General features: G+C 45.0%; 1 protein-coding gene across 2 annotated transcripts in view; it reads left to right on the forward strand.

Moving 5' to 3' along the window:
* NKAIN4 (sodium/potassium transporting ATPase interacting 4) overlaps positions 1-10,689 on the forward strand; it is a 149,657-nt gene extending 138,968 nt beyond the window's left edge. The window contains exons 6-7 of one of the 2 annotated variants that reach the window (XM_026683409.2): positions 1,802-1,886; positions 10,181-10,689. In XM_026683409.2, coding sequence (XP_026539194.2) covers positions 1,802-1,886; positions 10,181-10,190 — 95 coding nt within the window. In that variant the 3' untranslated portion in view covers positions 10,191-10,689. The remainder of the gene's footprint in view (positions 1-1,801; positions 1,887-10,180) is intronic. The other variant, XM_026683413.2, reaches the window with a different exon arrangement.
* Positions 10,690-10,896: the final 207 nt, after the last annotated feature.

The following is a 10,896-nucleotide window of genomic DNA, read 5'->3' on the forward strand; positions in this document are numbered from 1 at the left end:
GGGCCCTCTCCTCCCCCATAAGCCATGCAACCCACATTGCTCTCATCTCCATTCCTCCCTGCATGCCCTAGGATGAAGAGAGGGTGGGCCTGGGTCTTCCTCTGAACTCCCTCCCCCTTGTTCTACCTCTCCCTGCTCTGCCCAGCTGGACTTTGCCTTCCCCAGCCTCCTCCACAGCCAACAGAGCCACACTCCCACTCCCTGTCAGCTGTTCATCTTCCTCCTCAGATTCAGACTCTGACAGGGACATGACAGGGAACAATTAACCAGTGCTTGCCTCCAGAGGTTGTGAATGCACAATCACTGGAAGGGTTTAAGAAAAGATTGGATAAACTTTTGCCTGAAATGCCTGAGCAAAGGGAAGATAAGCTCAAGATCTAGATGGATCTTGTCAGACTTGAACACTGGGCCCTATTTAACAAAATGAAATTCAACATAGAGGAAAGTAAAGTCTTACACTTAGGCAAGAAAAACCAAAAGTACACACATAGAACTGGGTGAAACCAGGCTTAACAGCAGTAACTGTAAGAGGGATCTCGGTGTCTTAATGGACAACCAATTAAATATGAGCCAACAGTGGGTGATGGCCAATGCAATCCCAAATTGCATTAAGAGAGGGATACAATCAAGATCAAGTGAGGTATCAATATCACTCTATAAAGCCTTAGTAAGACCACATCTAGAGCACTGCATCCAGTTTTGGTCACCACACTATAAAAAAAGATGTTAAGACTCTAGAAAAAGTGCAGAGAAGAACAACCAGGATGATTAGGGGACTGGAGACTAAAACATATGAAGAACGGTTACAGGAACTGGGCATGGCTAGTCTAGTGAAGAGAAGGACCATGGGGGAGACAGGATAGCAGTCTTCCAATATTTGAGGGGCTGCCACAGAGAGGAAGGGGTCAAGCTATTTTCCAAAGCACCCGGAAGGCCAGACAAGGAATAATGGATGGAAACGGATCAAGGAGAGATTCAACCTAGAAATAAGGAGAAACTTTCTGACAGTGAGAACAATCAACCCATGGAACAGAAGTTGCCTTTGGAAGTTGTGGGAGCTTCATCACTAGAAGCTTTCAAGAAGAGACTGGACTGCCATCTGTCAGAAACAATGTAGGGTCTCCTGCTTGGGTAGGAGGTTGGACTAGATGATCTACAAGGTCCCTTTCAACTCTGTTAATCTGTAATCCAACTCTGTTATTCTGAAAAAAAGTGATTTATGAACGTTTTTTACACTTACAACCATTGCAACATTGCCAGGATCACATGATCAAAATTTGGACACTCAGCGACTGGATCATATTTATGATGGTTGCAGAATAACCGTTTGTCTGAAATAGTATAGCTTTTCCTGCTTGAGAAGGGGGTTGGACTAGAAAGCCTCCAAGGTCCCATGGTCCCTAATCCTCCAACTCTGTTAATTATTATCTGTTATTCTATTAATTAAACAGCTTGGGTAGCATCCTATGGCTAAAGTCTATATCTGCAGGGTTTCATTTTATAGAATCGGGCATTGCTTGTTTGCATACAATTTGGGGAATTTCCTAGCGCTATCATGTCCAAAATGATAAAAAACATGGAACAATTAAGCCTGTGTTTAATTCTCCTGTAGAAATCAACGGGGCTGTTGCCTGCTTGGATGAGTTCATGCCCTTTTATTTTGCACCTTTGTTTGCCTTTTCTTTTGTGTTTTACGCCTGCCTCTTTGCATCCTCTTACGTGCTCTCCCCCCCCCTTCCTTTCATTGTGTTTCAATTGTGCCATTGTTATTGCTTGTGTTGTGGATTCTTTTTTCTTTCAGTTGATTTCATTGGTGGATTTGACCCATTCCCTCTCTACCATGTTAATGAAAAGCCTTCCAATCTTTTGTTCAAGCAGACGTACCTGTAAGTATGCTGTAGCGAGGCTCCAAGGCTCTTTCCTTGGTGATTCTTGAAATAATCAAAGAATTTTATTAGGGGTAACTGCAGGATGTGATTTTTTTTTTTAAAGTCAAAATGGCTTCCACAAGGGTACACCATCCAAGTTCCACAAAGATACACTGCCCACAGAAAATGGGTAGAACTTGGATCTGTCTAGATGTCTGTGTTTCTAAATCTGTCTGTCTGTCTATATATGCCTGTCTATGTATCTGTGTCTGTTTGTCTGTCTGTCTGTCTACTTATCCATATCAATCTATCACCTATCTGCCTACCTGCCTGCCTATCTCTATCTATCTATTTATCTATCTATCTATCTATCTATCTATCTATCTATCTATCTATCTATCTATCTATCTATCTCCTATCTAGCTATCATGTATCTATCTACCCATCTACCTAACTACCTACCTGCCTATCTATCTCCTATCTATCTATCTATCATCTATCTATCTATCTATCTATCTATCTATCTATCTATCTATCTATCATGTATCTACCTGCCTACCTGCCTACCTGCCTATCTATCACCTATCTCTCTCCCTCCCCCTCTCTCTCCCTCTCCCTCCCTCCCTCCCTCCCTCTCTCTCTCTCTCTCTCTCACACACACACACACACACATTTTTAAATAAGAAGAGCTTGGACTGACCCTTGTAGCCGCCATCTTGTCTTCCACCTGAGGCCACCTCTGAATCTTAGGCTCACAAAGATTCCCCAACTAATTTCATCGGATTTGCCATTTTTTCTGACTATGAAAATCCTGCACAGACCAAGGGATTGGATTCGATTCTTCCCAGTCTATGATTCTAACCATTCATTCGGTGTTGCACTTGAGAAAAAGCTTGCAAGATTCATTTTTATTTTGCCTTACCAACATAAAACTGGTTAAAGGAAACATTTAGCAGGCTCCATAGATTCTCTCACTTATAAACGGCTGAAATGATGGTTAATAAAGAAATTTTACAAAAACAGTAAATTATGGTTATAGCTTGGGATGCAGGGCAAGAATGTGGTTACTGAGATGCATAATGTATAGAAGATAAAGAGCAGTGTAGCACTGAATGTGCTGGTCTAAAAACCAGGAGACGGTGAGTACTAGTGCTGCCTTAGATATGAGAGCTGGCCGGGTGACTTTGCACCAATCACCAGGAGAAAGGCAGTTCTAGTTCCCACCTTAGCTATGAAAGTTAACTGGGTGATTTTTGGGACAGTCATTCATTCCCAGCTCAACCTACCTCACAGGGTTGTTGTGGGGAAAACAGGAGAAGGAAGAGTATTACTTATAAAGTAATAAAGGCAGGATAAAAATCTAATAAATAAAAAATATGTCTAGAATACTGAAACAAAGAAAAAAAAGTAGGCAAAAGTACAATTCATCACGTTGTTTGCTCACTTTGCAAAACAGTATATAAGAAGAGAGGAATCATCATCCAAATTTCCAGGGACCCTATTGATGCTGCTGGGGTAACTTCTGCTTCTGCAAATGCACTTGGGCAAAATTTAGAATATAGCATGTCAGGAAGAGATGCCTTGTGGCAAGGTGGGTGGGTGGCAAACCAATTTGATTAACAAATAAACGAGGGGAAATGTGGGATATTGCTGTAACCCAGCTGCGCCCTTTTGAATTAGCTGGGTGGAATGCAAAGCCAGCCTGCCAGCCGTTTGGCACTTGAACTGCATTCCTGTTGCATTCTCTAGGCACTGCGCTTAATGCGAGAAAGGAGGAACAGGCTGAGCTAATTTGACAGAGCTCAAGCGATGTAGGATTTGGAGAAAGAAAGAAAAAAGAATGGAAAGGAAAAGAAGGGGAAAGGGAGAAAAGGAAAGGAAAGGAGAAGGGAGGGAGAGGGGAGGAGGGAGGGGAGGCAGGAAGGAAGGAAGGAAGGTTTAGTTTGGTTTACTTTACTTTATTGTCATCGCACATCGTACAACCATACAATGACATTAAATACTATCTTCAATGTACAATTTTTGACTATGAAAATAAACACAAACACACACCCCTCACACTCCACACATTGAATTGAAATTGAAAGGGGAAAAAGGAAGGGAAGAGGAAAAAAGGAAGGGAAGACAGGGAAGGAAGGGGGGAGGGAGAAAGGAAAGCAGGTACTAGAAAGGTTCTTGGATAGTAGTTGTGGACTCTGGTTACAAAAACAGCACTCCTTCCTAAGTGCTGGATCTGAGAAGATCATTTTTTAAAACAGAAACCAATAGTAACCCTTGGGAAAAACATCCCGATGCTGTATGGATCTGAAGCTCCCTGTTTCATAAGAAACTTGGGTAGGAAGACAGAGTCTGCTTCCATGGCGAGATGCACAGCGTGGGAGGGAGTCTAATTGGCTTCCCCCAATGTTCACCTCAGTGCTGCCCTTCAGGTGGCCACTGATAGCTCTGAAGAAGGGCAGAAGACATTTTCCTCTGGCCAGAAGTGGCTTCCAGGTTTGCTGGCTGCAGGATTCGCTATGGCTTTGGTCAAAGCCATCAGAGGGAAGATCTTCAGTGCATGGGCTGGAAACACAGCAGCACATTTCGGGCTGTCTCATCACATTTGTCCAGCCTGGAAACACATTCATGCTGCAAAAGGAGACTTCCCCCACATTGCTTTGTGAAGTTTTGGGGTCCCTTCGTACCCCTCGCCTCCTCCTATTGGCAGGAGGGAAGCAGTGGGTCATGCCTGCAGGTTTCCTCAAAGTCTCTGCAGTTGGCCATCGGTTGGGGAGACCTAAGCATTGGTGGGATTCAGCTGGTTCACATCGGTTCAGCAGAACCAGTACCTAATTTTTTGTCGAGTTCTGCAAATCGGTTAGGCGCGTTGCGGAAAAGTTGTGTTTTCCGGAACACGTTTGGTTTTCATTAAATTTCCTTCCAGGCAGAGGGGGAACAGCCCTCCCCAAAAGTCCAAGAGAGGAGTGACGGAAACCTTTGATCTCGTCACTCAGGAGAAAACTGTCTCAGGCAGCAACCCTGGCCAAAGCCCCAGTGGAGCGTCAGAGGGTCAGGAAGAGTGCTGAAGTGAGCGGGCATATCCTGCCTGCAGTGCCCATGCCATCTGACCCTTCCCAGATTGAGCTTGAATGCTGCTGTGTTTAAGTTCCGGTAGATGCCGGCCTTCCCTCTGATGGGCCTGGGCAGCTGTTAGAGAAAGATGGGCTGATTTCAGAACCTGGTGCCCAGATGTCGTCACTTCCCCCAAGCATTTCTTTGCCTGCCCGATTTCCAGCTCTGTTGCATTTCTCTGTCACATTTCTCGCCATTGCGTGCAGGGAAATAAAAGTTTGTGGGACTAAAAAAAAGTTCCATCAATCAAATCCAACTTCTCCCGGAAAAAAAAAAAAAAAGATAACGCGAAGTTGGAATTGATCGACTGAACTTTTTTCTTTAGTCCCACAAACTTGTTTCCCTGCACACGACGGTGAGAAATGCGATGGAGAAAGGGAGCTGGAAATCAGGTAGGCAAAGAAATCAAGGTAATGTTGGGCGGCTCGCAGTCCTAAAAGTGTATTTATATGGTACATTCAAACATAAATATATTAAATTCAAACTAAACATTAAATTCCTTCCTTTAGGGAATGGGAATAGAAGTAATTTACCTATAGACCCCAAATTTTAAGCTGGGTCATATCTGGTGAAGTCATAGGACCCATTCAGAGGCCTTTGCTTGCTCAAACATTGGTTTACCCTAGAGTAGGGGTGTCAAACAATTTCATTGAAGGCCACATCAGGATTGTGTTTGATCTTGGGGGGAGGTGTGGCCAGGGGGGCATGGCCAGCTCAACATCATTTGTGTCAGGGCACCTGTGGCAGCCCGAGCGCCCTGCTAGCGGAAACAGAGCTTGGGAGGGCCGTGCACGTTTTCACTGTTCGAGGGTTGCAGGAGGTTGTGGCAGCTGGAAACGGAGCTCAGGTAGGCCACGCACAGCCTTCCCAAGCAGTGGTGGGATTCAAATAATGTAACAACTGGTTCTCTGCTCTAATGACCAGCTGAGTAGGCATGGCTGGTGGTCATGTGACTGGGAGGGCGTGGGCAGGGTGGGCGTGACATGGGACTTGTGTGGTGCTAAGGCAGGACTTCCCTGAGACACTCATTCACTCTCATTATACAGGTAATCCTCCATTTATAAATGTAATAGAGCCTGCCAATTACATTTGTAATCTGATGATTCATTTGATTGAATCATGTTAAATGAACGTGATCACTCCCTGCTTTCCCCAATGCATTTGTTAATTGAATGCGCAGGTCTTTAAATGCACATGAGGTATCTCAGGCTGGGGAACAGGCTGGAGTCCCGAGCTCCATTTTCACTGGCAGAGGCACCTCGGGCCGGTCCTTTGCTGTTTCCAGGGTGGCCCCATGGACCAAATCTAAGCACTACATGGGCCGGATTCGGCTCGCAGGCCTTGAGTTTGACATCTCTTCCCTAGAGAAGGGGAAAAGGAGATAAATACTCTTTGAATTTCAGGATTGAATACCTTCCAAATTGCTCCTCATTTGGATGGATGCAGCCAGAGATTAAATATTGATTTTCTTTTTAATGCGGTGGGTTTTTGCAAAGTGGGGATACATGACTGCCTCTGTGGGAGCCATGGCAAAGCTGCTTGATTTACTAATCCAGAGGAAAGAAGCTCAAGGCCAAAGCAGAAAGAAAAGATGGGCTTAAGGATCCGGGGGGAGAGGGGAAAGGAAGATGGCCAATCATTTTGTAAGCAAGATAGCATACAAATATTGGTGATTAATAATCCCTGCCACCCAGAGTAATGCTTACATCCTAGAAACATATAAGCCCCAAGCAAGGTGGTAAAAAGAACTCTATAAAAATGCCTTCTCAAGGCACGGTGGCTGGCATGTAGGCATCGCTCACTGACGCAACCAAGAGAGTCGAGCATTATAAGGAGCGGTGGGTTTGACATTGAGTGATTTCCTTCTGTGGGGAACACAGAGTGCAGCATATAGCAGATGGGCTGCCGATCGCAAAACCTGCCCTGGAAAACCGCAGGGATTCTTCACTCAGCAAACTGACCGGCAGCCATTGTGAGCGTATTTTCTCTCCTCTAATGCTTGCAGGTTTCCGGTGAATAATTCCCTTGCACGTATTATTATGATTACTTTAGTATAGCACAATTCTTTCTAGCATGTCTGACGGTCTCTTAGGGGGTGCTGCAAAATGAAGAAGTGGAAGAGGAGAGAGAGAGAGAGAGAGAGAGAGAGAGAGAGAGAGAGAGAGAGAGAGAATCACTAATCCTGGATGGATCTTTGGATTTTCACAAAGAAGTGACTTCATGGTTGCAAAACTCAGCAGAAATTAGAATAGAATCAAATAGAATCGAATACTAATAGCAGTAGCACTGCTTATATACCGCTTTACGGTGCTTTACAAGCCCTCTCTAAGCATTTTACAGAGTCAGCATATTGCCCACAATAATCTGGGTCCTCATTTTACCCACCTCGGAAGGATGGAAGGCTGAGTCAACCTTGAGCCTGGTGAGATTTGAACTGACAAATTGCAGAGTAGAAAATAGAACAGAACAGAACAGAGTAGAATAGAATAAGAAATAATAGGAATAATAGGAATAGGAACAGAACAGAACAGAATTACAGAGTTGGAAGGGACCTTGGAGGTCTTCTAGTCCAACTCCCTGTTTAGGCAGGAAACCTTATATCATTTTAGACAAATGGTTGTCCAATCTCTTCTTTGAAGCTTCCAGTGTTGGAGTATTCACAAATTCTGGAGGAAAGTTGTTCCACTGATTGTTCTACTTCCACTTTAAAGAGCATGCCTCCATGGAATCACTATCCTCTACTTGGTGTTTCAGGCTTGCTGGCATTCCAATATCTCAGGGGCTGCCACAAAGAAGATTGGGGGGTGGGGGGGTCAACCTATTCTCCAAAGCACCAGAAGGAAGGAAAAGAAGCCATGGATGAAAACCAATCAAGGAGAGGACCAGCCTGGAACTAAGCAGAAATTTCCCCAAAATGAGAACAATTAACCAGTGGAATGGCTTGTCTCCAGAAGTTGTGGGTGCTCCTTCACTGGAGGTTTTCAAGAAGAGACTGGACAGCCATTTGTTTGGGACGATATGGGGTTCCCCCATTTGAGCAGGGGGTTGGACCAGAAGACCTCGAAAATCCCTCCCAAGTCTGTTATTCTGTTAGAGATATATATATACCGTATTTGCCGGCGTATAAGACGACTGGGCGTATAAGACGACCCCCAACATTTCCACTCAAAATATAGAGTTTGTTATATACTCGCCGTATAAGACTACCCCCTCTTCCACACACCTTCCACTTTTGCACTTTTTTTTTTTTTGACGCACTTTTCTGCTTTGGACAATTTTGAAATGAGCTAATCCAATTTTGAACCAAGAATATGCAAATAGCTATGGAGTTTAGAAATGAGTTTTAAAAATATTTTTCATTGCTTACCATTAAGCGTAAAATATGTTGTAAATAAAATGAGAACACAGGAAACGTTCTCTTCTCAATACAGCTGATCTCTCTCTCTCTCTCTCTCTCTCTCTCTCTCACACACACACACACACCAAAAACCCGGACACTGAAAAGGCTGCCAAGGAACAGTATATTCAATGCCTTCTCTTTAATCAAGAAACAAGGAATTCCTTAGAATCTTTCTTTTTCCCCAAGTGGCCCTCTTTAAAAAAAAAAATGGAGGTAACACTTTCATTCAAAAAGTCTTCCAGTATCTGGAGTCGCTCAGACATATTGAAGTGAGGCAGGAGAGTAAGTGAAATTTGAAATGATCCAGCTACCGTTTTCTTCCCCTCCCGCCCGAAGGCCATTATCTCCACGTCAAAACGAACGAGGGGAGGCAAAGAAGCCAAACACGCTAAAAAGGATCTCTTTATTTTCCTACACAAGGTCACACCTACTTTTCCGCATTCAAAGGACAACCTCTCCTCACCACCACCACACACACACACACACACACACCCCAATACCCGCAAACAATGTTCTGGGCATTAATCACCATTGCTACATTAACCTGGTAAATTTATACCCTGCCTCCCCAGTGTTGCTTTGACGGCAGGATTTCACACAGCGGGCGCTCGCTCGCTCTCTTCCCCGCTCTCCCACCGTTCGCACATGTTGGAAGCACCGTAAAACCTGATAACCCACCCGGGGCTCCCCCATCCTTAACCTACAGCCGCCCGCATGCAAAACCTGCGTGCAAAAAGAAAAAAAGAAAAAGAAAAGTACGCTGCACGTGAGGATCTTCGAATCCTCTCCTCCCCACACCGCTAAGGAAGGAAGAGGGGGAAAGGTTGCGCAGCGCGTGGCGAGTGACACCCGCCACACACACACACACACACACACACACCGCTCCCCCCCAGCCTCCCTCCCGGCTGCAACTCAAGCTCGAAGTGGGAGTCGGAGTCCTCCCGGCGTATAAGACGACCCCCCCACTTGGAGGCATGTTTTTCAGGGCAAAAAAGTCGTCTTATACGCCGGCAAATACGGTATATATTTAGAATCTGCAAGATTCTGTTAAGGTGACGTTACAATAAATTTAGACTTAGTACTTCTGGATTTCAAATGCTTTTTATCTGGACTGCCTCACAAGACCGGCGGGAGCCTTGCAAGTCTGAAAGTGTGTTTCTCCCCCTCCCCTTTCTCATCTTTACAGTCCAAGACATTAGGGAGGGTCCCTTCTGAGACATTCGCCATGGTCTCCTTCCTTCGGCGGGTTTAGCTGCCGCTTGTTTGATATGTGCCTTGCAGTAGTGGGATCCAATTTTTTTTTTCCTACCGGTTCTGTGGGTGTGGCTTGGTGGGCATGGCAGAGGAAGGATACTGTAAAATCTCCATTCCCTCCCCACCCCTGGGGGAAGGTTATTGCCAAATCCCATATCTTCCCCACCCCAATAACCTGCTTTCCAGCTCCGTTCTCCTGTGCAGGGCAACCAAAGAAGAGCCAGCTGATCAGCTGGGACTCGGGAGGCAGAGAAGAGATGGGGTTGGCAGGGACAGTCAGGGGTGGTATTTGCCGGTTCTCCAAACTATTCAAAATTTCCGCTACCGGTTCTCCAGAACTGCTCAGAACCTGCTGAATACCATCTCTGCAGCTCTTCCTCCTGCCTCCCAAAACCACCTTCCCATATCTTTACACATCATTGGCACATGTTAAGTACTTCCAGGAGATTATGATGTTGCCTTAACATTTCTTGAACAGTGGCAAAGCGAGCCACTCTGGGGTCCCCTCCATCTTCTCTAAACTCTTTGTGTCCACCCTTCTTCCTAGGCCTGCGTAAGTGATGAGGATCCAGCGAACTGGACAGGTGGGAAGCATCCATCCACAACTGTAATGCCAAACGTTCAGCCGGGTGCTGACGGCAGCCAAGGAATGGGAGATGCCTTCCAGTTTCAAGAGCACGCCTCCATGAGATCACTATCCTCTACTTGGTGCTTCAGGCTTGCTGGCATCTGCTCAGACAATTCCTCATTAGTGGATCTCTAGGTTTTGTTATGAATGAATGAATGGTTTCCTCCTTTCTCTCTCCTCCCCCACCCACGCCCTATTTTCACTCCATTGGGACTACGAAGAGAACATTTGGAAAATACATATTTGACTCTTTTCTTCTGTATAACAATGAAATTGCATTGCCTCTGGGTATTTTGAGGCATCAACTTTGTTATTATCCGTGGACTAATTCTCACTCCCCTTCAAACCCCACCCCCCATATACCCTGAACAATCTCAACTTTGTGGTTTCTATTAATGGACAAGCTGTTAATTAAAATTATCTGTATCTGAGAATTCTTCTAAGTGTCGTAGAAAACAGGATTTGGAACAGCCCAATCCTTAAGTTCCTCACTTGTTCTCTAACTATTCTTCACTTAGGACAATTAAAATTGATGGGGTTCTAGGCGAACAAAACGGGGCGGTAGACAAAGTGCCAATTTTAGCTCCCATCAATTGAGAAGGTGTCTTCACGTACTCATAATGTATTGCATTTTC

This window comes from Notechis scutatus, chromosome 3, assembly GCF_049901735.1.
Source record: "Notechis scutatus isolate UNSWTSFEM ecotype Mainland chromosome 3, rNotScu1.2, whole genome shotgun sequence".
Taxonomy (NCBI): domain Eukaryota; kingdom Metazoa; phylum Chordata; class Lepidosauria; order Squamata; family Elapidae; genus Notechis; species Notechis scutatus.